At 40.0% G+C, this 26,277-nt stretch overlaps 1 protein-coding gene across 1 annotated transcript in view; it reads right to left on the bottom strand.

Moving 5' to 3' along the window:
* Positions 1–26,277, bottom strand: part of PTPN13 (protein tyrosine phosphatase non-receptor type 13) — a 99,103-nt gene that overhangs the window by 56,039 nt on the left and 16,787 nt on the right. The window contains exons 4-6 of the mRNA XM_075149926.1: positions 24,178–24,363; positions 21,343–21,436; positions 5,882–6,442 (exon numbers count right to left, since the gene is read on the bottom strand). Coding sequence (XP_075006027.1) covers positions 5,882–6,442; positions 21,343–21,436; positions 24,178–24,363 — 841 coding nt within the window. The remainder of the gene's footprint in view (positions 1–5,881; positions 6,443–21,342; positions 21,437–24,177; positions 24,364–26,277) is intronic.

Here is a 26,277-nt window from a genome sequence, read left to right as displayed (position 1 = left end):
CATAACTAAAATGGATATTTAAAACTTGTACTAATAGTGTAAGTTAACATGCAGTAGCACCACGATGCAGAGATGAACGAAGCATTACAACTTGGAGAACCTATGTTTGTGCTGCTTAGTGCTGCAGTGGTGCTTTTTCAAACTCCCTATCAAAGCCAGCAGAGCACAACCTTACAGGCACCTAACGCAGCATAAAATAACAAAACACACTATTTACCCAAGGCAAGCCATGCAAGCCCAGACAAGTAATTTACAGAAAGCCTCATCTCAGCCAACTTCAACAGAAATCAGAAAACCATATTTAGCTTGGAATTTCATTATCCTGAACACATGACTTACATTAGATATACAGGTTTTCAAATACACATTATTACAGAATTATTGATAATCTCAGCTTGTGTGAGCTGCTGAAAGCTTGATAAAGCAGATGCCACTTTGCTGTGCAATTATGGAATTTTAAGAGCTGTTTTACTACCTTATGTTAAACTATGTAATTCAGGACAAAATAATAGTGACTGCTGCCAGAGTACTTGTACTTTACAGAAATCCCACAAACATTTCTTTTTCCTTGAAAAGCCGACTTCTGTAGTCTCAGTAAAATTAACAACTGAAAGTTTTCTATCTAAAATAGTATCAGTCCATTATCCTACCCTTCAGCTTCATTAATATGATTTCTAACATTGTTCTGACTGAACCTAATCTTCACCAGACATACCAACCACATGAGAATCCATTTTGCCACCACTGAATTTAAATCATACCGTAGCACAATGATCGCAAAGCCTGTGTAAACTGAGGCTTAATTTGCTTTCACATGCAAACAGATATACCATTGTGGATGACTCGCATTTCCTCTGCTTAGCCTACACATGAACTGAGTACATACAATTCAAGAGGAAAAGAAAGTATGCACACTTCATTGAATTTACAGAGGTAAGTTTGTAAAGCAGCTACTCCTCTTTTGCCCTAAATCCAATCCCCCATTTAACCCGCTTCTACAGAAGCTCCCAAATTCAAATCTCTGGGGCTTCATTTGCTGGGATAAATTTACTACCAACAGCTGCCTGATTACCTGCAGAAATTTTCCCTTATTCAAACACGCAGCTTCAAACTAAGAGAGCTTTTAAAATCCAGACATTTAGAGTATCCCTAACCATAACTCCCCACTCATGCAGTCATAATATCGAAGTTTTATAAATGGGGTCCAAATGAGTCTTCAGGGTAGCTAATGAAAACACTGTTTTGTAATATAAAGACACAGAAGACTTAGGAGGCAGACACCCATGTCTAGAAACACAGAATATTACTGCCTCTTCTTGCTGACTGTATGAAGCAGAGAGCAATAGTGGACAAAAAAAAAAAAGAGGACTTAATCATCTCGGTTCTCAGTTGGAAAAGTTGAAGGTAAAAAGAGAGAGTGATAAACACAACTTGAGGCTCTGGGATTCACATGGTTCCCAACTGCAAAAACATTTAACAAAGGCTTGAAAATATTCCCAAACCACCCCCATTCCTCCACCCCTGGATTCAGCATTCCAAAGCTTCAGCAAGATCAGCTTTTTTGGTATCCTCCCCTCTTTTTCCTCCCTGTCTGCTATTTAACCCACAGCCAGCTACATAACTACTCTCTTAACTGGTTTTTGTGCTCCTGTATTCCACCAGGACATCAGCAATTTTTACACCTTGTTCCCTCGTGCATCTCATTTACCACATCCTCAGAAGCAAAACTGCATATAAAAAGAAGGATGCACATTCACTCAAGTAACACATAAACCAATTCACTTTGAATTATGCACACACTCAAAACAAGGAGGGGGAAGCTGTCTAAGCAAATAAAAGGGAGAGATTCATACAAGGCTACCGTCTCATTGTCTTGTGCCTTACTATTGTGCCATTTGAAGGTAGGCCTGAGATACAAAAACTGAAGTGTGTTTACACTTCATAAGTCTCAGAAGATACAATCAGTTTTGTGGGTGAGAAGGCAAAGAAAGCTGGGAGCAAGGGAGAACAGATGACGCTTTCACACTCTTGAGCAGCAAAGCAGGCTTGCAAAATATAAAAGGTAGAATTATTTTCTCTCTACAATGGGACACTTTCAGTTGGTGCCAAGCAACAATTTCCAAATTTCAAAAGAACAACAAAACCAAAATCTGCTCTCCTGGTACAGATAAACTGCTTGGGTTTAACACCTCACAACTTCACAACACTAAACAATTCTGCCTAAGCTCACAAAACCTACATAACAAAAACAAGAATGAACAATAACAGCAGAGATGCAGAATTTACTCTCCCATCTCTTGGCAAGATTAACACATATTTTTGGAGTCCATTTTTAGTGTTCAGAATTGGCTACACCTGAAGTCAAATAGCAGTCTCTTTCCCTTCTCCTTACCCCCATCTGGCTAAGCACCTAATCATAAACAATCACCTTTACATGCAAGAGAGAAACAACTTCAACCCTGAAACTGTACAGCAGAATAACATATAAAACAGCAAGTTCACGAGCAAGGCACTTGCAATGACACTGTATTTCAAAGGCTTGCGAGGCTAAATCCGAGGTGTTCCAACTGTAGATTATAGAGCAGTTTAAATGGTCTGCAGCTCACTACAAACTACTCTATTACAGCACAGCTGTAATTAAAGCTCTGCCATTCTTTCCACTATAAACTCTACTTTTCATGAGTTTATAATTTGGATCGTAAAAAACTGTTCTGATTGAAAGCTTGGCATACCAGAGCCTGTGCATAAGAACATTTTCTTTTTCCAAGACAGTCAGCTCCTTAAGGTTTTATGGATAACAAAAAAGTTTGCCAGCTTAACCCAAAGTAAGTTAAAGAAGAAATAAGCCACGTCACTTAAGTTCCTTTGTAGTTTGAGGAGAGAAGTTTTATCTGTCCAAGTTTAACCCACAGAGAGTCCAAAGCCACTTCACAATTCAAAAACTGAAAAACAACATAGAGCCCAAAGCAGAGGCTTACTACAATTTACACAGACTTAACTGTAATCTAGACCTGGACTCCACCAAATTGAAAATATCCCCAAACCTACCAAAGAGAAGGCAGATTGTGTCCTCTCTATTAAACCCAACCACCAACCCTGTTCCCATGACTCCTTGCCCATTCCTCCCCCCCAAGCTGAACAGAAGCCTTATTCCTGACTACACAAGCTTTCAAAATACCTTACTCTCTCCATTTTTTCTTTCAATGCCTCTCCTTTGAGGTCATGCTGTGTCCCATGTAGGGAACGAGTAGTAGTTGCTGTCATTTTCTGTGGACTTCTTTCCACTCCATTTCTAGTTGTTGCCCACCTATCAGCTATGTGACTACCAGCTGTAGGCAGGAAGATACCCTTGCATCAAGTGCTGCCCAAGAAACTGCCACCACTACCTTTATCAAGATAAGTGACATATTTTACCACAGCTTTCCAAGCAGTTGCTCATATCTCTCAGCTAGGCTGGGTTTATGTCAGAAAAGCAATTCCCCACACACTTGATAATGCCTGACATTTGGAAATACCTGTCTACCCACCGAGTGCTTGAAAATTACACACAATAGTAACGCACAAAAAAATTACAGACTATATTTTTCATTTCTTTGACAGATGAAACTAGCAATAGACTTTTTATGGAAGATCTCAGGGGACTCTTCTGTTGTAAACAAGCTGTGAGATAAGGGACCTATGGAACAAAAAAGGAAAAGGAAAAGGGAAAGAAGTCTTAATAGACTTGCAGGCTTTATGTATCAAGGCTTTTGTGAATCTACTCATTAAGGCGGAATAGAATACTTTCAGTCAGGTTTCTCAAGCCCTGTAAAACACAACAGCAACTAACTCCTATGTGAAAAAGTATTCCCCATCCACCTTACTAAAATACTCCTTTAAACTGACTCTCACTAAAAATTCACATTCACAACTAGGTTCTGGCCCAAATTTTTTTTTTTTAAGTGGTTAACTGACAAAAGAAAAATGGACAGCCTAACATAAAAGAGCAGAGCACACACTCCTAATTTCAACTCAAGAGTGAAACATATCTCCTTCCTCTGTTGAAAGTAGAAAACTCAGAAGACAAGAACATTGCCACCCAGCTATCTGTTGGGAAAGTATCTTCATTTTTTTCTAGCAAGTAATGACTGTGAATTCAGAAGGATGGGCAGTGAGTCATTAGCTATTGCTTCAATCTTCCCTATACAGATTTGTCACTCAGCTCTTGTGACTATTAAGTTCCAGTTCCCAGTTTACTTCGACTACACTTTCACCCCTTCCCTTTATGAATCGAGTAGTTTCACACACTTGAACTATATAAGGCATGGACACGTTATGTTTTCTGCCATCTCCCAATCTGTTTGAATGAGAATGATAAACTCTTGCTCATCAATGGGTTTGGCCAAGCTTTTGGTTTTGCTGTTGTGCAACACAAACCTGCACAAAACTGCACTCCTGAACAACAAGGCTATTGAGCTTTCCCAATGCAGGGAGTGGCCTCCTCTTAAACTTTGTCAGCTGCCTATCTCCAAAGATCCGAGCTGACTCATATACTTGAGATGGTCCCCTTCAATTTCAGACTCTTAAACCAAAAACCAACCAACCTTCGCCGTACCTCATCAGACATCTCAGTAGATAATGACAGATGATGAACTTCTATTGAGATAAACAATGGTATCTCCACAGTACTACTTCCATCCGTGTTCATTCCTTCACATTATAATGTAACCCTCATCAGAAGATGCTAATTTGATAGCACAAAAACACTCCAGCAGTCTTGTCTGTACAACTTGTACAGAAATCACAGTAGCTTTTTAAACTGCCTATGCCATTTCAATAACACTCCTTTCTGGAGCACAAGGCTCCCATGCATAGGAGAGAAAGAACTGGCTTCCCATGCTAACTGCAATATAAGCATCTCCCAAGATGGCCACAAGGAGCATGAACAGGCATTTTTAGAAATTCAACCTTGATAAAAGGCTTTATCAACTCTCCTTAATAAGGAGGTGTTTACACCTCAGTGCAGGAAAAGAAGGCAAAAGTTGGTTTTTTTCACACAGTTATTTCTGTCACACAACAGACAGGCAGTCATGAGTTTTCAGCTGCATGGATTTTGAATGCACCTGAATAAATGACTGAGCTAGCGCCTGTACATAAAGCTCTTCTATCGTATACCTCAGATGACTAAGTTATGCCTTCTGGCCCATCACAAGCAGGATCCAACTCTGTCTCAGTTTCTATTCAACCGTCCCAAATTTACAACGCCTGAAAATCACGTCACATTTTCAAAACAAAAACAAAATATGCAGTTCCCCTTATAGGGTTCTGCATAAAGACCGTTTTATAAGTTTCCACAGAAAAAATACAAAGACTTTTTTCCCCCCCATGAGTTCTTTTAATTAACTGATGGAACCTGTTTTCAAGTATTCCCACTGAGGTAACGATCTTAACAGGAGTCCAAAAAAAATGTCTTGTTTAAGTGCTTAACTGCATCATCCAGAGTTATACAGTGCAAAAACGGAGAGATCTGGAGATGAAATTCTCCCTTTCCTCCAGGGTATAAATCCATCTCTAATAACTGGAGATGAAGATTTTCCTTCAAGGAAAATTACTTGACAATTGGCTGCTACCAACTTTTTTTTCTTTTCCTAATTTTAATTGATGAACTTGATACCAGCTGACTTACAGAGATCAACTGTTTTCACTGAGTAAGCAACCTGGACAAGCACATTTATTTTCATCTGCAACAATCATTCTAATGCTTTCACGTTACCTGAAAAAAGAAGACTAAGTGAAGATCTCAGCAGTTTCAAGAGCTGCTGCAAGAGAGCTCAAATTTATCATAAAGAGAAATCTTTGTTTAATGACTGGAATACTCAGAAAATCAAAAAGCTTCACTAACCTTCTACATTCATAGCTTCCCTCAGAAGCTGCAACTTCTTCTGTCTCTCTCTTATCCTGTCAAAGGCACTTGATATTGCTGCAGAAGTTGATGTCTCAGGCACATGGCGCGTTTGGTCCAGTTTTTGTGGTCCAAAGACATCTAGTGCTATGCTCCCATCAGAGTATCTTGCTTCCTTGTTTCTGGTAGTAGAAGTCCGTACTGTAAATGCTTCACACAGATGGTTTTGCTCATGAGAGCCTCCAGCATGGTCCCTCTCAGCTGCCTTGTCAGTTGTGCAAAGCAAATCTGTGGAGGAAGCCCATACTTTCCGCTTGGGAGTGACATCTGTATGAAGGTGACCTTTTTTTTCAAACTCACTGGCTTTACATCTATGAGGACAGAAAACATCTTCCTGTCCCAAGTTGTAATCTGCAGAAATGCCCTGGAAAAACTCTTCCTCGCCTTGTGTTCCTCTAATGGACAGAAATCCCATAGACTTGCTAAGTCCTTTGTTAAGCATGGTCTGCTGAGAGAAGTGAGCTTTGTGTCCATCAGGTGCATCGACCACCAATGTTTTTCCTGGAATAAGGAGACATTTCATATATGTAATTTTGTACTTAATACACAAGAGTGCAACACAAGTTACTTACTATTAAAGTGTATGCTGAGCACACATTTGCCAGGCAAACCATTGAAATGGCTACTTAAAGGGCTGCCTCAGTCAACAAAAACAGAACTCCAACTACTTCATATCTGACAGGCATTTTATTTCCTTTATTTCTGAAGTGTTCTGAAGAAAAAATTATGGCCTACTATAATTCAGCATTAGGATTTAAAAAAAATACTTACACATACATGCTGAAAGTTGTTTTTTCATTAGTTTTATTTTTAAAATAGTTTGGACTATCACCAAAAGTACTGTTTAATGATCAATCTGAAATCAGCCATTCCTCTCACCTCTCACGCCCAAAAATACCACCTACAATTTTTAATGACAAGTCCAGGTTTGTTCTACAGATTTACAGATGCCCTGCAGTAGTGTCAGTAGTAAGAGAAGAATGACTGTGTAGTTAGGAATTTTAAAAATCCTGGATCTTCCTTTAATGACGATTTTTGGTGATGACAGTTCTCTCCAGATAAAGAATACTCTAAAACAAAACGAACACAGCTTCTAAGATCAAAGTAATTCTATGAGCCTGTGGACTTCATGTTTCGTTAATAAATGGATCAGCCAATACTAACGAACACTCTCTCTTCTCCCTCTCCCTTACCATGAAATTAGTTCCAGAACAAAAGAAACTGTCAGAGGTGGAATAATATCAATGAAATATGTGCTCTCTGAAGAATATCATATCATGGTCACCAAGAAGTTTTGATGACCATGTATGTCTCGGGCATAAAATTTTCTCAAAGTATTAGCCCGCTTTTACAAAACTAATTACAGACATCAGTAAGTACAATCCAATTTCTTAATATTAACAAATGACCTACAAGTTTACCTTTCATGTTCTTAAGCCTTTCTGAGATCAAAGAATTATAACCATTATAAGAGTAACATCCCAGAGAAAAACCAGTATCGAAGACTACCCAACTGCTACTTACTTTCTGTTAGCAAACTAAGATTTTTTAATGCTTCTGCATTATTAAAGTTGCAAAAATCCAAACTCTATTGTAGATATCACACAGGCAATAATCTACTCATAAGTCCAACTGACCAAGTAATTGCAAAAATTTTTATGAAGATGAGGCCTAACTTTTCCAATCTGCAGCATATACGCTGCATTAATATGGCAATCTCAATCTCATCATGATACCCCTGACGGGAAAACCCAACTAAAAATATTCCATGCTGGTTTGGCTAAGCAATGGCTGCTCACCCAGGTGGAGTCAGTATGGCATGTGATGCTTAGAGCTAGATCCCTCTCTACTGTCATATTACCATGTACATCTTTTAAGAAGCAGCAGCCTTGAAGACATCCTCAGAAAAGAAAGCAGTCATGAGCTCAAAGCAAATTACTGCGCTGTATCTACTCTCTCAAAGATGGCTCTATAGTGCTGCCAGCTGCTTTTCCAAAGTCGATTGAAATCAACTGTCCCACTTGCACAGTGGGCTGCTGCTGATCTTTAGAGTCTATTATCCTTTTGAATTGAGTTTCACAGAACGCTTTAAGGATGCTCATAATTGTACTCAGAAATGCTTTAAAAGCTTATGGCTTTACACCTTTCAATTCTGATATTCTACTTGAAGAGGGGCTGTTAGTTTTCAGTTTCTATTTCTGCAATATTAAACTAACAACAGGTGTTTAAAAAAAGGCAAGACTAAAGTCAACTGCGACCAAGAAGGCCTTTGCTTCTTACCAACACACAATTACATGATTATGTAAAATGTTAAATGTTAGGGTTAGAATTAAATGGTAAAATGTTAAATGGTAAAATGTTAGGGTTAGAATTGTCTAAAAAGTGTCTTGTAAGAAATTACACAGTTCCCACATGTTCCAGCCAAGAGAATAAAACAAAAACCTTTGTCAATGAGAAGGAACTAATCTTCTGAAATGATCTAACACATCACTTCATGTTTTACAAATACGGCTTTAATCCTAAACTCAGGTAAACATAATTATCTTTGTGGTCAGGTAAATCTTATGTTATTATCTTATTCTCAGACTATACATCCCTCATAAGGCTGGTGAATTACATACAATATTCACAGACACAAAAAAGCCTTTTAAAAATAGCCGTTCACTGTGAAGTTCCCAATATCTATCTAAAGCAGCGGGATGATATCCATTCTGCAAACACATACTTCACATTCACGTACATGCTTATCAAGGACAGACATTCCTAGCCAGGATTTTAACTCAGTCATTTGTGAGAGAGACAAAAACCAAAATACTGCAGTATTTAAGATGGTCACCAAAAAAGCAAATCAAAAGGAGCTCTGAGAATCCTCCCCAATAATGAGAGTTCCAAGATAATTTTAGGCAGAAAAAACCAAAACAACCTCCTCTATACACTGTTTTCACATATTTTTTTAAATGTAAAAAAAACCCCAAACCCGCCTTTTCAACACTGAAAGTATTTACACATCAAGACCTTAATGAACAAAACAATAGCAAACAAAGCAGAAAAAACAAAGAGAAACTGACAGCTGCAACTCCAATATACTACCAAGGCTGCATCATCAGTCATGACTCAGAAGAACATTCCTGGTTCAAAAATCATGTAGGTCTCTGCATGTTGAAGCGTTATCTTGTTTCAGGATCACATCCAGTGAAGAGCCACAATGTACTTAAGTACCAGTGGGTATCCTCACCATAGCACACGCAGAGACATAAATGTATCTGTTGTACGCTGGTGAGAACTGCAAAGAGCCCAGCTGCCAGTGAAAAACAGTGCTAAAGGGGAAGGAGCATCCTTCTCACCAAAGCCGTAGTTTCCATGGACTAGATGTAACAGAAGCTGCTTCCAGTTCATGCAGAGGCTCAGAAGACACAAGCTCCTTGCCTCAGCACGCAGGAGGTGCTTTCTGTTCCCCAAGTCATCCACCCACCTAGGGCTTCCTCCTGAGGAAAAGTGAATGCCATGAAAGCTAGCTCATCAGCAGTGACTGGGAAAGTACTCGTTGCTACAGCTTTGCCACTCATTTGGCTAACTGCGTGATGAGACAGGAGATGAGCTGTCCCATCAGGAAGCAGTGCAGGAGGCATTCCGCTTCCACACTGCTCATCCATGCTGCTGACTGGAGATGTCTACATGTCTGTCTAACTCATATCCACATTGACTTATGCAGCCAACATGAGTTTTTAACATAGTACCAAAAGGAATCTACAGCTGATCTTAGTATTCAGACTGTAAAATTCTCCTGGACATCTTTAATCTTTCCTTTATTACTCTCCCCATTCCCACTTCTGCTTTTCACCAGTCTTGGCACTTCTTCCCACCTTTGCAAAACCGATCCCTCTCTACATAATGTCATTTCAACAAGCTCTCCCCAAACTGGCTCACAGTGTCAACACGAGCTGTTTAAAAATCATCCTCAGAGAAAGGTAAAGAGACTAGGGGGCAAGGGGTGCACAGCCTGCTCAAGTTGGGCATCCTGAGAAGGCAAAACCGAAACAAAGCAGTAATACAGAACTTTCAGATCCATACTTTATACCAGCCAAGAATGCGTGCTGCTCTTGGCACCAGAGAGCAGAGGTCAACGATCAAGGACAAGACTTCTCAGTGCAGAAGCAACTCAACTGCAGATACCAGTGAAAAAGTGGATTAGGCAACCATCAATCAGTCCAGACCAAATCTTCTATTTATAATAACTTAAATCTGTCCTCATCCCTCCTTCCTTTTTTTAAGTACTATTATAGACTTTAAGTCACAAAATCAACTGTTAAGGTATTTTCACTTTTTTTCCCTTGGACTTCTTCAACACACTACCCCAGCATTAGTTAGATCAAGGGTCTTAAACGAATGCCAGTAAGTCTCTTTCAGCACAAGGCTCATAGTCTAGCTTTCAGCTAACAGTACACCTCCAGAATAGAGCAGACAGGAATCATATGCCATTCTTTAATACATGTATTTTCAGTTGAATGGCGTACACAAGTCCAAATTCATTAAGCCAATACATAGTTTATCCATCAACATTTTTTCTCCAGCTTTTATGATGAAATATGTGGGAAAATGAAGGGAGGAACTACCAGTAAAAAATTATATATGAAGAATAAAGATCCAACTAATGATCAAAAGGAACCTAACTGCATCATGGAACTTTTACGTCTTTAGATTATAATGGATGGAGAGACTCATGTTATGACCTTCCTTTAAAAAAAAAAAAAGGCTTGTATTTGCAATGGAAACTCTGGAGACCTATCCAAAGTATCTTGCTCCACCAAAGACATTAAGTAACTCACCTGAGACTACACAGAGCTACTCCATGCTTCAGTTACCCAAGAGTATAACAGGACAGAGAAGTGCTTCCCTACTTGTCAGTGATGGTGATAGGACAAGCCAATAGCAATTAAGATACTACAGCATTAAGTAACTTGAAAAGGCGTGCTTTCCCCTTCCCCAATTACTTCTCTGTTGAACTAAACTCTTCATGCTCATCTGAATAGTATCTGGGTTCTTGATTTCACATATCGCCCTTGGGTGTTTATCCTCTACTCAATTTTACATTAGTACAATTATTTATAATTACTGTAAATAATTCAAATGCAATTATAGTAATTGCATGATTCCAAAGTATAATACATAGTGAGGGAATATATACAATAAAAATAGCAATTAATCACCAAGAGTTCACAATGAAATTCTCTTGTGGTGCTAAAAAGAAAATCTAGTTTTCCACACACCTTCAACTGGCAGATGTTACATTTGCTAGATGACCATGGATCTGCTTCCTTCTTCCTTTGGTGTCTTCAGCTATGAATGCAACTACACCCTCTTTGACACCAGTGTCATTCATAAACCATCTTTTACTCACACTGACAGTAATCTGGTTGATTTTCCTCTGAGCAAGAGTTGTTACCTGGTCCTAACTAAATTCAGTCTGTCTGCAATTACTTGTGTACCAGCTTGATCATACAGGCAATTAATCAAATATTATGTAAGTGCAAACACAGTCAGTGCCATCACATACTGTATCTGATTTTACTGAATAAACTCAGCTCAAGTTTCTTTAAAGTCTTTCTGATTGCCCCCTTCTTTTGTTTGCACAAAACAGAATACCTTTTTCAGCTCCATGTTAGCAAAACTTATGGATATATACATACATATACACACATGGCAGGGGGTGAGGAAGAGACAGGAACTGGGGGAGACAGAGAGATTGCCCACATGTGCATGAAAGCCCACACCATCATTGCCAGACTGGAAGGTCTGAAAAGAGGAAATTATTTTACAGGAGTTTAAAAAACATCTCCCACACCATCTTTGTGCAGAAAACAGAAAGACAGAAAAATCCTTATCCCAAGACAATGCAGTTAGTTTCTCAAATATGAGTGGGCAGCTGATGGAGGAGTTGGGTTTGCAATCCCTTTGGGGCAGGCTAAGAGCCAAACAGAAGACAACAGAGCCAGATGTGGCCTGTGGGTTGACTGCTTTCTTTTACTTTCTTAAATTGCTGAGAAAATCCAAGTTTCGGACAGAAGTACTCCTAAAACAATGCATTCTTTGTGAAGGAAGAAATGAGCTGGACACAAGGACTGTTGAAAGCGCTGTAAGTAATGGCCAACCTATAAATCCTGTAGAACAAATTGCATTCTGCTTTGGACTGACATGGCTTCTCTATCAAAAAACCAAATAGCTCCAGAAACCAGGCATCTTGTTCAGAACAGTGGGAGTGAACCTTGACAAGTAGCACAAGTAGTAAATGCAACATTTTACCTCTGCCCTTCCTCAGCACCTCTGCAGAAAAGACAACTGCACCATTGCTCTTTCCCGCTCAGGTTTATGGGCCAATTTTTTTTGGTACATTTCTCAACCAAGTAGGCAAAAGGGCCACCCAGCTATTCTCTTCCTGGATTTCTGTGTACCCCAGGAGAAGCTCGGTGATACAGCTGCTTTTCTGCACAGAGACAGCATTTGACATCTCTGGTTTGGTTTCCTCACTGATCTTTGTGTCCATTCTTGTTTTGTCTTCAGAGGTCTGAGTTTGTCCTCAGCACCACTGTGACAGTACTTCCAATACCGCCAGGTTGGAAGCTCAGTAAAGCAATAGTGACTATACTTAAATTTAAAAGATCCTTACCAACACCAACCACCAGTACTCCTAGATGCAAACAGAAACACTTATTGGAAGAAAACAGGCATAGTTTCTGGAGTGTGAAAGAATTTTTTTTTTTTTTTAATAAAACAAGAAATCTTCATCTGGCTTCCATTTGGTTTTGCTGAACTCTGGAAATTATTCTCCACTTACTCAGCTCTTTTTTCCTAGTACTGAGGAGACAGGGGAAAGAAAAAAAAAAAAGATTATTGTATTTCCAGATGAGAGATCTTCAAATCAATGGAATTAAGTTTGTGCTGTATTTTTTGATAAGTTAAATCTGTATGCTTGGATTTAGCAAGAAAATGAGTAAGCTGTTTCAGTTCACATGTGGACGTCATCACTATAAACCATTTCTTTATAGACTAAAAGCTGCATTTTCACCCAGATCAGGAAATAAAACATAATCCACAATCAATTTCCCTGGATCAAAAGCAAAAGGGTACATTTTCTTTTGTCTGAGGGTTTTGCTGGGCAGCTACATTAGTAATTGATATTCCAGAGAATGGTAACCAAATGCTAGAATTTCTTCTTAAAATTAAAAGCAACTTCACTTAGCCTTAGAATCTTTGATTTAGTTTACAACGCCTACCATTTTTGTTGCACCTGACAGAGTGTATAGTCTAATTAAACAGGGAGTTTATCAACATTTAAAATTTTGTTCTGTATTTCCAATTATTTCCTGTTACATACAGTTAAGGTGAACGTTAATGATCTTTTAAATTCATTTCAAGCCTTTATTCATGTGGCATATATTCTTTTGGCAGAGATGAAGGTCAGAATTTTGCAGGATACAACTTTAATATGGCAAGATACAAGGTTAATTCATCATAGTCTACCACATTGCACAAGTCAAGTTAAAATCAGAGACCCTCGTGATAGGAAAGCAAAGCCAAGACACCTGTCAGCTAAACTCTTTAAAAGATGAAATATCTCTGCAAAGGTCTGTCCTTGGTGTTCACAGATCATCAGCATAAGTTGGAACTTTGTAAATAAACACAAAAGGTGCGGGATTACAATTAACAGAGAGCTAGGAAGCAGGCTGTCAGGCACGTACATGTTATGGAAATATCAACTGGGCTTTAAATAGACTACGCATCCTTTTGAAGGATGAGTGCCATAGTTTGTGGCAAAGAGTAACATGGTGAATTAATTCTTGCTTTATGTTTGGAAAAGTTTGACAGTTACTTACACTTTTGTCACACCAAAGAATTTTATCAAGCAACTTCCACAAATAGTTCTTGAAATAAGGACTCTTAAGGTCTAAAGTGTTTTGAGTATGAAACTTAAATAACACTCATTGGTTCAGATGACTCACACCACGTTTTACCACTTCTATTTCTGCTGGCTAAGTCAGTTCCTAAATACTGTGTTCCTAGTATGACTTGACTAAAAGCAAACATATTAATTTAGAATAAATTACTTATGCAGTCAGCTCTGCCATAAAGCTCATTCACCAAGATGGCCATAGAAAGTGAGTCATTAAAGAGACAAAAAATAAATTTAATTGGAGAGAATATTAACAGGAAGCTATTTATTAATTTAATAATTTTCTTCAAGCCAAAGACGGAAATGAATAGCTGAAAATATCCAAGCTTGGTACATTAGAAGAGCAAAATATCTGATTAAAACACGTGAAGTGTTTGAAAAACATATTTCAAAACATTTGTCCTAAGCCAACAATAAAGCCCCAGCAATTATAATTTTGGATGACCATGGTATGGAAAACTGATCTTAACATTAATGACTTTCAAAGACTTAAAGCAAAAATCTTAGCATTTTTCAAGGACTGCAAATATCTAAGGTATTAGTTGGCTACCCTCCAACTAGGAGCACATCTCTCTTGCTAAATCATCTCTATATTCATGAACTTAGCATGATTTATCAGCTATCTTAAGTTAGATACTCATAGTAACATTCTGATACTCTTGAGTTCATAATAAATGCCTTAGCTGTATTCTGCTTTGTTCTTCATAGAATCATAGAATCATTAAGGTTGGAAAAGACCTCTAAGATCATCGAGTCCAACCATCAGCCCAACACCACCATGCCCACTACATCATGTCCCTAAGTGCCACATCTACACGTCTTTTCAATACTTCCAGGGATGGTGACTCAACCACTTCCCTGGGCAGCCTGTTCCAAGGCCTGACCACTCTTTCAGTAAAGAAGTTTTTCCTAATGTCCAGTCTAAACCTCCGTTGGCGCAACTTGAGGCCATTTCCTCTCATCCTATGGCTTGTTACTTGGGAGGAGAGACCAACACCCACCTCACTACAACCTCCTTCCAGGTAGTTGTAGAGAGCGGTAAGGTCTCCCCTCAGCCTCCTCTTCTCCCAACTAAACAGTCCCAGTTCCCTCAGCCATTCCTCATAAGACTTGTGCTCCAGACCCTTCACCAGCTTCGTTGCCCTTCTCTGGACACACTCCAGCACCTCAATGTCCTTCCTGTAGCGAGGGGCCCAAAACTGAACACAGTATTCGAGGTGCGGCCTCACCAGTGCCGAGTATAGGGGTACAATCACCTCCCTACTCCTGCTCGCCATGCTATTTCTGATACAGGCCAGGATGCTGTTGGCCTTCTTGGCCACCTGGGCACACTGCTGGCTCATGTTCAGCCGGCTGTCAACCAGCACCCCCAGGTCCTTTTCTATCAGGCAGCTTTCCAGCCACTCTTCCCCAAGCCTGTAGCGTTGCATGGGGTTGTGGTGGCCGAAGTGCAGGACCCGGCACTTGGCCTTGTTGAACCTCATACAATTGGCCTCAGCCCATCGATCCAGCCTGTCCAGGTCCCTCTGCAGACCCTTCCTACCCTCGAGCAGACCAACGCTCCTGCCCAACTTGGTGCCATCTGCAAACTTACTGAGGGAGCACTTGATCCCCTCATCCAGATCATTGGTAAAGATATTGAACAGGACCGGCCCCAAAACTGAGCCCTGGGGAACACCGCTCGTGACCGGCCGCCAACTGGATTTAACTCCGTTCACCACAACTCGCTGGGCTCGGCCGTCCAGCCAGTTTTTTACCCAGCGAAGAGTGTACCTGTCTAAGCCGTGAGCCACCAGCTTCTCTAGGAGAATGCTGTGGGAGACAGTGTCAAAGGCCTTACTGAAGTCCAGGTAGACCACATCCACTGCCTTTCCCTTATCCACTAGGCGGGTCACCTGGTCATAGGAGATCAGGTTGGTCAAGCAGGACCAGCCTTTCACAAACCTGTGCTGGCTGGGCCTGATCCCCTGGTTGTCCTGCACGTGCCTTGTGAACGCCCTCAAGATGAACTGCTCCGTAATCTTCCCCGGCACCAAGGTCAAGCTGACCGGCCTGTAGTTCCCCGGATCCTCCTTCTGGGCCTTCTTGTAGCTGGACATCACATTGGCAAGCCTCCAGTCATCTGGGACCTCCCCAGTTAACCAGGACTGCTGGTAAATGATAGAGAGTGGCTTGGCAAGCTTCTCTGCCAGCTCCCTCAGTACTCTCGGGTGGATCTCATCTGGCTCCATAGACTTGTTGAGTGTCCAGATGGCGTAGCAGGTCGTTAACTGCTTCCTCTTGGATTATGGGGGGTTTATTCTGTTCTCCATCCCTGTCTTCCAGCTCAGGGTGCTGAATACCCTGAGGATAACTGGTCTGACTATTAAAGACTGAGGCAAAGACGGCATTAAGTACCTCAGCCTTTTCCTCATCCTCGGTGGCAATGTTCCCGCCGCATCCAATCAAGGATGGAGATTCTATTGTCCATACTGCTGTCCATATGACAGCTATTCTATTCATTAAAAATTCTCTTTAAGATTTTCACAGACTCAACAGAACTTCACCTCGGTGAGTATCAGACAAGTCGTCTGTCCTCTCCAGGAAAGACTTCTGCTCACCATATTTACTTCCTTAAATATGCTGGTAACATGACTGGTAAAATTAGACACGTCTTTATGTGCCCTCCCCTCCCCCCAACTGTCCCAGTGCTAAACTGGGCCCAGAATGTCTTCTCAGAGGAAGTTAAACCCAAACGTTTAGATAAAAGATGACTGACATAACTTCCAACTTATTAGAAAGACAGTTCACTCAAAATCATAATCCTGCCTGGTAGCTTCCTACATTTCTAAGTGTTTGCCATTTTGCAATTGGAGTAAGAGGCCTATATTTCAACTACACACAGCAGCAGAATACTACAGTGTAAACAGAGGGGAAGAAAGGACTCCACACTTTTCTGAGTTTGTTCTTCATTTCTGTTCTTTTTCTTTTACCACTACCCTTTTTCTTAAACCCTCATCTGGCCTTCTACTTGTGGCTCCTCAATCTATGAGATTATCATCAGTATAACTAGTACTGCATTCCACAGCTCACTTTTCCAGAAATCTAAAAGCTGTGCCCCCAGGGCAGCTGATCTGTGCTATTATTGACAGAATTTGCACCAGCAAACCAGCATACCATTACAGAAAAAGAAATAACCAAACATTAAATTGCCCTGAATCAAATGTGAGTGGTCTCATTAATATCTCAATAATACCCATTCCATCGGGTTCTCACTAACTTTCAAATACATAACTCAGTATACATGCTAAGTGGAACTGAAAACAGCTAGAGCCAGTTTGGTTATGTGGAGGGTTTTGTTTTGTTCTGGTTTGTATTTTACTGATACTCCATATTCCCTGAGGTCTCAGTGAAGCTGACATCAAGGAATGTATCTAAGATCTAAATACAGAGAAGATGGTGCTATTAAGACATACCAAGAAATGGGAAGTAGAATTGGGAAATGTTTTTGGGAAGCTAAGAGGGTTGTAAACCCTCTAGGGAAAATGAGAAAAATAATGAAAGTTCCACAGGTAATGAATGTGATACAGAGAAATTGAAACAGGTTGAGTGGAGGCAGGACAGGCAGAACATAAAAAATAAAGGAATGATTGACTTCAATTTATCTTCTTTTCTGAAAATAAAGACTCAAATAACAGAAAACATGAAAAAGATTTTCTACTTCTAGGGATAGGGGTAAGAACGAAGCATAACACCAAAATATCGTAAAACCTACACAGTAACTGAAAAGCATTTTTGCTGGTTGACAGTTCATCTTGACAAAAATAGGAAAAATCAAGTATTCAAGAGCATCTCATTAATAACTCGTACCTTCATGACTGTTATTGTTTAACCCAGCAGGCAGCCAAACACCTCACAGCTGCTCCCCTCCCCCCCACCCCCCCCAGCCCCCTCCCCCACCAGTGGGATGGGGAGAGAATTGGAAGGGTAAGAGTAAAAAAAAATTTGTGGGTCGAGATAAAGATAGTTTAATAGAACAGAAAAGGAAGGAAAATGGTAATAATAATAATAATAATAGAATATACAAAATGAATGATGCACAATGCAATTGCTCACCGCCCATGCTGACCGATAACTAAGTAGCGATCGCTACTTCCGAGAACACCTACCATTCATATACTGAGCATGATGTCACATGGTATGGAATACCCCCTTGGCCAGCTGGGCCAGCTGTCCTGGCTATGCTCCCTCTCAGCCTCTTGTGCACTTGGCAGAGCATGGGAAGTTGAAAAGTCCTTGACTAGTAGACTACTTAGCAACAATTAAAAACATGAGTGTGTTATCAACATTCTCCTCATACTAAATCCAAAACACAGCACTAGGAAGAAATTTAACTCTATCCCAGCTGATACCAGGACAACGACCAAGCTTGGAGTGATGCAGACAAAATAATGTTTGCACTGGAACAGCGATGCACATTCATTCCCTGTGGTGCCACACATTATCTGTAACACTCTACGCATGCATGCACTTTCCATCAACTTAAGAGAAACAAGAGTTAGAGGATGAGGACTATTCAACTTTATAGTCTGGGGGTTATCAAGTTCACTCATTTCGCAAATATTATTTGAGTAAAGATTTTGTTTAGAGATTTAGACTCTAGATTTTGTTTTTAAAGATTTTGATCTTTTCAGACAACGTGATGTTCTCTAAGAAGAGAAACCTTTCAAAAAGTGATTTTGACTGAGGTCACTTAAAACCCTGTCTTGAATTTACTGGTCAATAGCAGCTGAGCCAAGTGGATTACTCAGTTTCAGAGAACCCTTAACTCTGGTTGTTCTTCCCCGACCCAGTGATTTCACAAGCACACACACTGCAGGGAACCCGTTCTGCGTGGCACCCTGGAAATCCCGGGCAGAGCCAGAAGGCAAGTGAGCTCACAGCACCAAGACAAACATTCAGCTCCACAGCCCTTCAGGGATTCAGATGCTGCATCCTAACTGAACTTTTGGTAATTAAAATAAAAAGCAACACCTTTCAACCATCTCAGAAGCAAAGTCACACGTACTAAGCGATTCAAAAAAAGGAAGGATAAGAGGAAAGAATATTCTGTTACATTTTTTTCAAGTCAGAGGATACAGTAGGAAAAAAGCAATTAGATCATCTAGTCTATATCCTTTAAGTTAAAGGCGTAGTCCTCAAAGAAAGTTTCAGACATTACAGGGATGTTATTCACCCTAGTAGTGAGCGAGAAAGCCATGGAGATACTGGCTGGAGCTACTACATCAATCTCCAAAATTTAGTAGAACCTAAACCAAATGCTTTTTTGTTAAGATATACTTAAGACTTTGGGGACAAACATTACTTTGGGGGGGAAGGAGGGGATGGTGTGGAAATCTGCTAAAAAGCTTAAACAAAGTTGTGGATAAGAAAACAAATGAACAAAAAAAAACCCTTCAAACCACACAAACATTTAAAAAAAGTTAAGGATTTTCTAAGAAAATGAAAATCAAACCAGCAAAAGACTGTTCAGTTGTATTAGTGAAAACAAAACGAGAAACCACAAAGAAAAGAATAATCAGGGTTGCTAATGCAGTGAGAACGGAGTTTAAAGACAACCTTGCTATGTCTCCAAAACTTAACAAATATTTTGACCATTATCAAAACATGCAGTTTATGATGATCATGGAATAAAAAGCAGAATAGATGATGGAAAGAAGGTATGGAAATGACATGTGTAGTGTGCTCAAATAAAGTTTAAAAAAAAAAAGGTGAGGAATATGGAATAGGTTAGTACTGGCAAAAGAACAAAGGTGTGTAAAGAAACTCTGAATACGACAACACTGGAAACTGAGAAGAATAGGGTTAAGAATAAACTAACAATTTAACAATCAGAATAATAATGTTCTGGTACAACCCTTATAAAACTGGTGGGAACGAGGGAAAGAATTCATTTTAAGAAAGAACTTAAGTTCAGAAAAGAAAGGCATTACACGGTCAACTAGATTGATCCATTTCCAAACCCTGTATTCCTACAGATCTTCCTATTGCTACAGAAATATTCTGGAAAAGAAGAAGAGAAAAAAAAAGCCAGTAAGAAAACAAAGGTCCTGAGAAAGCAGTCAGAACAGTGCATTTGTGCCAGAAAATGAAGAGACAGCTTGTACCAGAAACTATTCCTAAACACATAGTGCCGTACTGGAAGGGCTGGCAACCACTGACATAAGGTTTTTATATCAAGAAGTAGCCTAATCTAGGACTCATCTCAAAAGGAAGACCACCAACGCCTTGCCAGACTCGTGTCTAACTTTTGCAGTTTCTATTGCCACTGACAACTCCATGGACTATTTCAGTTCCTGCAATTCACTGCACTGTTGCCTGACACAAAACTAAAAATCAGAGGAGCAACTCAAGCACATAAACAACATAACTTTGTTCCAAGTTTACTGGTGGTACATAGGCAGAGAGATAATGTGAGGCGGATAAAAGCCCTGTGTCACTAACACTTATGGTGTTGAGTATTTGTGGGTGATGTCGCATTCTGGCACCAAGATACTCAACTTACAGATGAACATTTTAAGGCAAGAATGGTCTCACCCGATTATCACATCTCACTGCCTCCATCACAACGACTTAGAGTGGTCCAAGCTGATGCCTTATCAAATGCTCCTACCCAGCCCCACAATTCTTCCAGAAAAATATGAGACCAATCTTTTGGAAGAATACATCCTCTTGTTTGAGAAGCCTAGCACAGAGCTGATGCTGCCACTCACCTTAAACAAGGACATCTAAAGAAGTCATGGCCAGCATCAGCTGTCAACCTACACTACTTTATCCCTTTTCCTCCCTAGTGGCAACAGCAACAGTCTGCCTCTGAAACAGTCTGTCTCCTCCCTGCTCCCCCAGTTTCCTCTTTCCTTACTTCCCTGAAGTAACAGTACAACCCTACCTGGCCTCCATGTCCACCTCACACTGTCAAAGCACAGCAGAACTGTGATGGAACACATAATACCTCTCTTCAGGAAAAAAGAAGAGGCAGAAAACAGCTTTGTGTGCAGAGAAAAGAGTCTAGGGCTGCCTAGGAAGTTGGGAAAGAGGCTGTGGGCAACTAGAGCTATGAAGAGAAAGCAGAGTCCACAGGAAAGAAGGAACTAAGAAAAGCTGCTTCCTGTTCCTCTAGCTGACCTACCTTCAGCTGGAGATTCCCTTTCTGCAGGAACAAAACTTTTGGCCAAGAACCTTTAAAACCTGTTCCTACCATCAGGACCGAACTGGAAAAAGACATGTATTTTCTTGAAACAATTATTCTCATGTCATCATTACCAACACTTAGCTAGACACTGAACCATCAGAGTTCTGTGAATGTCAGCAAGTCCTCCACTATTCAATTCCTTTGACCACAAAATCTACCCAAACTTGGTCTTCCACAGGGCTGTATTTGTTGTCATAACCCTTACTGCAATGAAGCACTTACCTGTGGGAAGTCCTTTTCCCCTCAGCCTCTCCCGAATAGCCTGGCTCCTGTCTGGCTGCAATTTTCTATCTCCATTGCAAGAAAGTTGATCCACCTGCAAAACAGGCAATAACGCAAAGTCAAATATTGAAAGAGCTCACGTTAGTATGAAACAAGTGTCTGTTTCGTAAATGCACAACATGTCAGTGCCAAACAGTTAAATTCAAGTTCAGCGTGGAAGTTCAAAATTTTCATAAAAAACAGGTTCATCAGTGAGAAGATCCCCTAGAATTATCCGTATTTGAATAACCTGTGCATTATTTTTACTATACATTTGGTCTACTTTTTTCCATTAAGTGTAAATTAAGTTCACAAGCATGTAACTTAAATACATTCCACCCCTACAGCAAACTGAAGAGACAGCAACACTCGAAAACCATGTTCCATGGTTGCAACCTGACTGGAACTTGTGATTGGCCTGATGAGTTTTCTGTGTAACAGAATTGTCTTGTACCTGATAGTTTTAGGCTGATATCCCACACAGCTTATTACACATGTAAAGTCTCATGCATTTGTGAGAAGTCTCTTCTTTAGCCCCTCAAGCACATTCCTTTCGTGTGTCAGGCTTAACTACTCGCATTAACTTTTAACTTTGGTTTTTTTAATCACTACTTCCCTAAAAAAATTATTTCACATATACAATCATTCAAAGAAGAGCTTATTTGCTACAACAAAGAATCTTCAGTGAGATCTTTTGATATGGTGGGAATCAGCATAACTTGGACAGTGGCTTGGCTGGGAGGCGGGAAGGAGAAATCAAGCAGCCTTCTATCCATCACAGTTACAATGCAAATCAATCAACATTGAACAGATTGAATCAGTCTTGTGCCTTACTGCCCTTTGCAAAGCATATTAACATGGAAAGTGAAAACATTAAAACAGGACCCTCAGCTGTGCTTCATAGACTACCAAATGACCAGTTATAGAGCTAAGACCTTTCTAGCCTTTGATAAGGCCAATCAAGATTGGAGGCATGCTGATCTTGGAATAGCAAGTTGTACTATGAATGAAAAAACAATTTTATATGCTTTTCTTATTAACTTAAAAATTCCAGCACACATACAGAACACTAAACATTAAAAACAGCAGGGATGTCTAGCTAAGGTGCACGAAAACACAGCAGCACAGCTATGTCGTTGTTCTGTCAACACTCGGTTCTATTCGGCTATTTTGTTCTTGTCTTCTTGCAAAGCCAATGCAGTGACACGTTATGAACGTGGTTAAAATGGTTACTGGCAGAGGAAATCTAGAAGATTAGCAAAACTTCAGCACTGGATAACCTCCAGTAGTCCCACTCCTTCATTATCAACATGGTATAGGAGACAGGAACACACTTGCTGGATTCAGCTCTCCACTGGATTTCAGTACGTGCATTTGGAACCACTACTGCTGTCTTGGCAGGCCGGTCTAGATCAGTCTGTCACACTAACCTCAGACTCCCTCTGAAAGCCTGCTGACAAGAACAAGATGAGGAAAAGCAGAAAATTTGCTAAGCAGAAAGGGCCATTAAGAACATTAAGAGACTAACGACTCACTCTCCACAGTGGCTGTTTCTATAGCTCATGGCCCGATTTAAGGTTTGGATCTTTATTTTAATAACTTCACTGATTAAGGCCTTGTAGGCCTTTGTTTCATTGAATCACAGACTAGCTCCACTTGGCAACTACACAAGACTTCAGACATTACAGCGAGGAGCACCAGACTGACAGACGTAACCTCACAGACTAGACAATGCTTTGTGCACCTCAGGCTCAGCACTGTTTCTGGAGGCCTGTCATAATCAGCTGCTGCCAAATATTAGACAAATGCAGGGACCTCTCACCTCGTGCAAGTGTTTCCAAACCAGATTTATAAAGAAACTATCTAACAATTAGATCATAACAAATTTTTTTTTTAAAAAAGGAAGCATTATCAAGTCAAACATTTTTCTTGCAATCTCCAGACATCAATTTTTACATCGGTGTAACCCCTATGAGATAAAAAAAAAAGGAGTTTCAATGATATAAAACCGGATAAAATTCAGGACCATCACGGGATATCATTCCAGAAATAATAATAAACCACTCGGCATTTGTTATAATTATAAACAGAACACAAGGAAAGCAAGTATTGACCAGAGAACAATCTAACAATGTTTATAATTTATGGCCTTCCTTTCTACTCAGAGCCTTGAAATTATTTAACTATTCTAAAGTTATGTTGTAATGGTTTAGCTGAAGGGAGAGGTTGCCTGTCAGGAATAGTAACTTTGCAAGATGAGTTCATGTAGTTTCTTTCACTTCTGAACACAGTTTAACGCATTTGTCATCATTAGACAATAACGTCCTCCACAATTATCATATCCAAAAGCTGAGCAGAAGTGCAAGAGAATTGGCATACCACCTAAAAAGTCCCTCTTCCTGTTAATAAGCAACTCTCCAAAAGTCAAGCTTAACTTTAAAAAAGAAAATTCACAGCAATCATTTTTTAAGCATTTCAAGTAGTAACAAGTCTAAGGCTTGCCTCAGAATTCATCATCGTTTTTGTTCTCCCGTTTTTCCCTAATTTTCTTTCAATGAAGACAAACAGTTCACAAAATTATCTTCCTCAGAAACAGCAGTCATGACTGCATATTCCAGGAGAATTGTCAAGTGCACTAAGGGGAGAGAAGCAATTCTCTCCTTTCAACACTCACCCTTATCAAAATTGCAACATAGTAAAACAAGAAGAAGAATGACTGCAGAGTGACTCTGAATTAGCACCTTTGCTCTCTTCCTGCTCATCTCTATTCTTCCTCAAACGCTGACACAGACTTACCCCAGACAGGCTTCCCAGAACCAGTCTGACCAACTGTTTCACATATGAAAAAGAAGGGGCACAGTTACTGTTCCTTATGTGGGCACTGCAAGCATCCAGAACAGTCCGTACAGATACACGGGCATAAATGACATCTTCACACATGCCAAGGAGTATGCTGTTGAGATGATCTCCAAGCTTGATTGGCTAGTGACAAACAAAAACAGGAGGGACAGGAAATTAGTTTTAATAGTGACTTTAGGTACACATGGAAACAAAAGACATTCAACACAGTAAAATAACGATTCCCGAGACTTATTGCCCACATTATCTGAGTGCCAATTTGAAAGTCACCATCTAGATGGCGAAAAAATAGCGGTTGTAAATCAGGGGACAGGCATTCAGCACCTAGATTCAATTCCTACTCTACAACAATCTGGTCCAAACAAGCTGCCTGATCTGTAAGGTCAGGACACCAACGCTTTCCTTTCTGAAGGACTTAATGACTAGTAAAAAGGTTCAGAGGAAATTTTCTTTGTTGTTTTTGAACATTCTGTCAGTCACAAGCATAAAATTCAATCCTCATTACAATCATTTTGTAACCTCTGTCTGCCACACTCATTTTCTGTAGAAAAAGTATTTTGCAGCAGCAGTGTAAGCATTTCCAAAAGCCAGTGACATCATCAAACAATATCAACAAAAAAGTAAAGAATAAACCAGCAAAGCCACTGGTTAAGGAAGCAGAGCTTCATAGTTGCAGGACAACACCCATATGGTTAAGAACAATCTAGATTTAATTCTCCTCTACCCATTCAGTTCATCCAGCACACTGTACGTGGAATACCACTCCTCAGGGTATGCAATAGTGAGTGATAACACTTGTTCTCAGACACCGCAGACACCTGGGACTTGAGCTTTCTGATCTACAGCTTTCCCAAAGTGGGTGGTTAGCCACAAAGTACAAGCATTGTTGTGCTTTTTGCATCACAGAGCACTTCAAACCATTACGATCTTCCAATCTTCCCTGTGTTAGAACTCTTAAACTGTACCATAAAAAAAAAAAGTATTCTGGACCACCCCAATTTAATGAATGTAGGCTTTTCCTATTATTTGTTTAGCACTTCTAACTAATCTTAAAAATGACACTTGTGTTCAACCACACTCCTAGCAGAGAAGCAGTTAATTAACCAACACAGGCAGGCAAATATGAAAAAAAAAATAATTAAAAAATGTAAAAAACCGCACATGCAAATTAACACTTGAAAGTAATGCCATACGCAGACTGTCCTTTTGCCTCCACTCACTCCACAGGGCAGAGGCACTGCATGAGAACATCCCAAAGGTAAATTCTAGACTTCTGCTCCCCCTTTCTTTCCAGGCATACCTCACCACACTGTCTTTGGAAAAATACCGTTATATCAAAAGGTAGAGCACTCCTTCCCATTGCGTTACTGTGAAACTGTTGCTACAATCTAAGAGGATTGTTGCTACAATCTACAGAGGAAGAAACAAAGAAAAAGGTGACTAAAAACTCATGCCTACTTTCTGCTCAACACCTACCTCTACCTACCTTAAGTCACTCTCCCACTACTGCTGAATACTGTTCCTTTCATCTCCTACAAGACAGGAGAACAAAGAAAGGGGATAGCTGGCTAAGAAAATACCGGGGCTTTTTGGACAGGCACAGTAGGCATTACAAATAAGTATCCCTAAAACAGTCACAGCTTCAAATTTTCTGACTTTTGCATTCAGGCAGCTACTTCCAAATCAGTACATCTGAGAACCCAACTATCACTCTATTAAAGAAAATATCAGGAACTGAACACTTAAATTGTGCTGAACTTTCAAAACTTCCTTCCTTACCCTTACACATAACGCCAACTGGTAGGACTGAACTCAAATATGAAACAGAAATAGCTTATCTCCTTGAACTGCACAATGCTCTGCCAAATCTCGCAACTGCAAGTCCATCATTAAAAGTTTTTTTTAGACACACTTCATCTTATTTTCACTTTTTTAGATATTGACTTCTAAAATTTTAATTGGGGGCAGGGAAGGAGCACCCAGGAAGATGATGAATCACATCATCTTCAGTCAGTTTTGGAAAGACAGTCCAAGAGT

This window comes from Calonectris borealis, chromosome 4 (assembly GCF_964195595.1).
Source record: "Calonectris borealis chromosome 4, bCalBor7.hap1.2, whole genome shotgun sequence".
NCBI lineage: Eukaryota > Metazoa > Chordata > Aves > Procellariiformes > Procellariidae > Calonectris > Calonectris borealis.
Note: the sequence above shows the minus strand (reverse complement) of the source record. Positions and strands in the feature narration are given on the sequence as shown.